This window comes from Medicago sativa, chromosome 1 (genome assembly GCF_051527215.1).
Source record: "Medicago sativa cultivar Bolivia chromosome 1, Bolivia_mono, whole genome shotgun sequence".
Classification (NCBI taxonomy): Eukaryota; Viridiplantae; Streptophyta; class Magnoliopsida; order Fabales; family Fabaceae; genus Medicago; species Medicago sativa.
In genome coordinates, this window is record NC_140749.1 from 23,689,626 (window position 1) to 23,693,330 (window position 3,705).

The following is a 3,705-nucleotide window of genomic DNA, read 5'->3' on the forward strand; positions in this document are numbered from 1 at the left end:
ATTTCTCTTTTGCCTAAAAAAAAATATCCTGCAATTACCATTGAGTCAGGTTAATAGCATGTAAATACCTTTTGAAATTCTAGCGTACTTGTTGTAAATGTTCTGTCAGATGTTTTAACGTTTGTAGTGTTCTGTTTAATGTTCCAACATCGAGATAAAAACAGAAGTAAAAACAAGAAAAATAAACGACAAGAAAGTAAAGAACACAGTGAGTTTGTTGACCCAGTTCAGCACAACTCGCTTACATCTGGGGGCTACCAAGCCAGGAAGGAAATCCACTAGTGTAGTCCTTATTCAATAGCTCTCAGCAAACTCCTCATTTACATTATATGTCCTAGAACCTATCCGTCTAGACTTCAACCTAGGAACTCCTAGATCTGAGATCCCATCTCTCTATCCTAATGGTCAGTCACTGCCCCAGTGACCTATCAGACCTCAACCAAAACAAAAGTAGAAGTTACCTTCCAACACAATCAACTAGAACCTTGTTTCACAACTTTGGTCTAGTGCACAAGAGTATCAAACTCACACACTCAGTCCTAAACAAGTATCACAGACGACACAAGAAAGGTACACAGTAAGAGATGTTGCAACATGAGTGCCAACATCTACACAACACCTGACATAGTTTCAAAATAAATGCAACAACATAGAATAGCAGACATAAACAATCAGGCATACACAAAGTAGTCTGCAAGATTAGGAAATAAGGCAGGCAAGATACATGGAGAAGAGCACATATACAGAAAAGGAGTACACTAAAAGAAACATCAATAAACAAAACTGTTCAGAGCATCAGGAGTACATCATTGTTTGTATACCCCACATTATAAAGACGTGCAAAAGTAGATATTTGTCAGCACGTCTCACACTGCAGAAGATCAGGCTTCCTCATGCAGGCAAATTCCCAACTTGCCTCTTAGATTTTCAAATTGTTTAGCATCCAAAGCCTTAGTAAAAATATCTGACAGTTGCTCCTCTGTGTCTATATGTTCAAGTGTCACAACCTTCTCTTCAACAAGATATCTGATGAAATGATGTCGAATGTCAATGTGCTTTGTTCTGCTATGTTAAATAGGATTTTTTTGAAATGTTGATAGCACTTAGGTTGTCACAGTATAAGGTTAGAACATCTTCATCCAAACAAGTTGAGAACAGCTACTCCCAACTGCTATGTATTCAGCTTCAGCAGTAGATAGAGACACACAATTCTGTTTCTTACTAAACCAGGAAATCAGATTATTTCCTAGAAAGAAACATCCTCCAGAGGTACTTTTCCTGTCATCAGCACTTTCAGCCCAGTCAGCATCACATTATCCTATCAGCTTAGAGTTTTCACATGATGAGTATAAGATCCCATAGTCACTTGTGTTATTGATATACTTCAGTATTCTCTTCACCTGAGTAAGATGACTCATCTTTGGTTCAGCTTGATACCTTGCACACACACCTACGTCAAAGGTGATGTCTGGCCTACTTACAGTGAGATACAGTAAACTCCCAATCATGCTTATGTACATGCTTTGATCAACATATATACCACTTTCATCCTTTGTCAGTTTCAAGTGAGTGGCAGCTGAAGTTCTCTTGTGACCACCATTATCCAACCCAAATTTCTTCACATTGTTCTTGGCATACTTACTTTGAGAGATGAAAATTGTATCCTCCATTTGTTTAACCTGTAGTCCAAGAAAATAGGTCAATTCACCAACTAAGCTCATTTCAAACTCAGATTGCATCTACTGAATGAAATGTTGAACCATCTTGCTCAACATTCCATCAAAAACAATGTCATCAACATATATCTGGGAAATCATTAGTCTACCATTGTCATCTTTTAAAAACAAAGTCTTGTCTATTCCACCTTTCTTGTACCCTTGACCAACAAGAAATTGAGTGAGTCTCTTCATTTTCATCTTTCTCTGGTTCAGACTCAATCACCTGAGTAGGTGCATTTGTTTCCTTAGTAGGTGTTTCAACATCAACATCAGGAACCCTTTCTTTAGGCACATCATCTATCACTACATTAATAGATTTCATCACAGTTTTAGTTTTGGAATTGTAAACCCTATAGGCTCTATTGTTAGTAGAGTACCCTAGAAAAATTCCCTCATCACTCTTAGGGTCCATCTTCCTTCTATAATCTTTATTAGACAAAATATAGCATTTGCTACCAAACACATGGAAATATTTAACTGTAGGTTTTCTTCCCTTCCAAGGCTCATAGAGAGTTGTTGTGGTACCAGTTCTCAGTGTCACCCTGTTGTGGATGTGGCAAACTATGTTCATAGCTTCAGCCCAGAAATGATAAGGTAAGTGTTTAGCATGAAGCATGACTCTTGCAGATTCTTGAAGAGTCCTATTCTTTCTATCAATCACACCATTTTGCTGGGGTGTTATAGGTGATGAGAATTCTTGTTTGATTACCTCTTCTGTACAGTATTCATAAAATCTAGAGTTTTCAAATTCAGTTCCATGATCACTCCTGATTCTAACAATGCCAAAACCCTTTTCTCTTTGCAATTGTGTACACAACTCCTTAAACACATCAAAAGTGTCTGATTTTTCTCTAATAAAGTTTACCCAAGTGAATCTAGGGAAATCATCAACAACCACAAAAACGTACCTTTTTTCCACCAATGCTTTCAACTTGCATAGGTCCCATCAGATCCATGTGCAGAAGTTCAAGAACTTTAGAGGTTGCTTGATGTTCCAACCTTGGATGAGACATCCTAGTTTGTTTGCCAATCTGACATTCACCACATATTCTTCCTTCAACAATCTTCAGATCTGGTAGACCTCTAATAGCTTCTGATGACAAGGCCTTCTTCATTCCTTTTCAGATGCAAATGTTTCAACCTTTGATGCCACAGTTTGATCTCTTCCTCTTTGCTTAAAAGGCATGTTGAGATGAATGATTCTTCCTGAGATACCCATAAATAACAGTTATATTTGGATCTTGTGCCTCTCATATGAACTTCTCCTTTCTCATCTGAGATTTGACATTCTAGTTTGGTAAAGTTTACTCTCAGTCCTAGATCACACAATTGGCTAATGCTTATTAAATTTGCAGTTAATCCTCTGACTAGCAGCACATCATCAAGTCTTGGTAACCCATGTTTTATCAGGTTTCTAATTCCTACAATTTTTCCTTTAGCACCATCACCAAAAGTAACATAGCTGGTAACATAAGGTCTCACATCTTCCAGATAAGTTTCAACACCAGTCATATGTCTTGAACAGCCACTATCAAAATACCAGTCTTCTTTAGATGATGCTCTGAGGGATGTATGAGCAATTAGACCAGTCTTGGTGTTTCTGTGGTTCCATCCATTCTTGGATAGATTTTGTTGAAAATGCATGGACACGCCTTGCAGCTTGAAGCAGTAGGGTCTGATGTGTCCCTTCTCTCTACAGTGATCACATACCCACATCTTTGATTTCTTCTTAGTCTGATGTTCCTTAGAGTGTTTGAACATTGACTCTGCTGACTTCATTCCAGTCTATTCATTCATCTGTTTCAGTTGAAGATTCAACCTTGACAGTTCATCATTGAGTTCTGAGTTATGAGCCAGATTATCAAACTTTTCATCCTGCAGTTGTGCAATCTCTCTTGCTTGCTCTTCAAGTTTCTGGGTTAATTCATTGTTTTTAGCCATCAGGTCATAGTAGGACATAGTGTAACACCCCATTTTACCAACATAA

General features: G+C 37.8%; 2 protein-coding genes across 2 annotated transcripts; both read right to left on the reverse strand.

Annotated features, from left to right (window-relative positions):
* Positions 1 to 881: 881 nt before the first annotated feature.
* Positions 882 to 2,833, reverse strand: LOC146953753 (uncharacterized). The gene is made up of 5 exons (XM_085742610.1): positions 2,627 to 2,833; positions 1,876 to 2,538; positions 1,384 to 1,679; positions 1,132 to 1,278; positions 882 to 1,026 (listed from the first exon to the last, which is right to left on the reverse strand). The coding sequence occupies exons 1-5, from the start codon at positions 2,831 to 2,833 to the stop codon at positions 882 to 884; spliced, it is 1,458 nt and encodes a 485-aa protein (XP_085598736.1).
* LOC146953754 (uncharacterized) lies at positions 2,830 to 3,497 on the reverse strand. The gene is made up of 2 exons (XM_085742622.1): positions 2,966 to 3,497; positions 2,830 to 2,924 (listed from the first exon to the last, which is right to left on the reverse strand). The coding sequence occupies exons 1-2, from the start codon at positions 3,495 to 3,497 to the stop codon at positions 2,830 to 2,832; spliced, it is 627 nt and encodes a 208-aa protein (XP_085598748.1).
* Between the last annotated feature and the right edge of the window lie 208 nt (positions 3,498 to 3,705).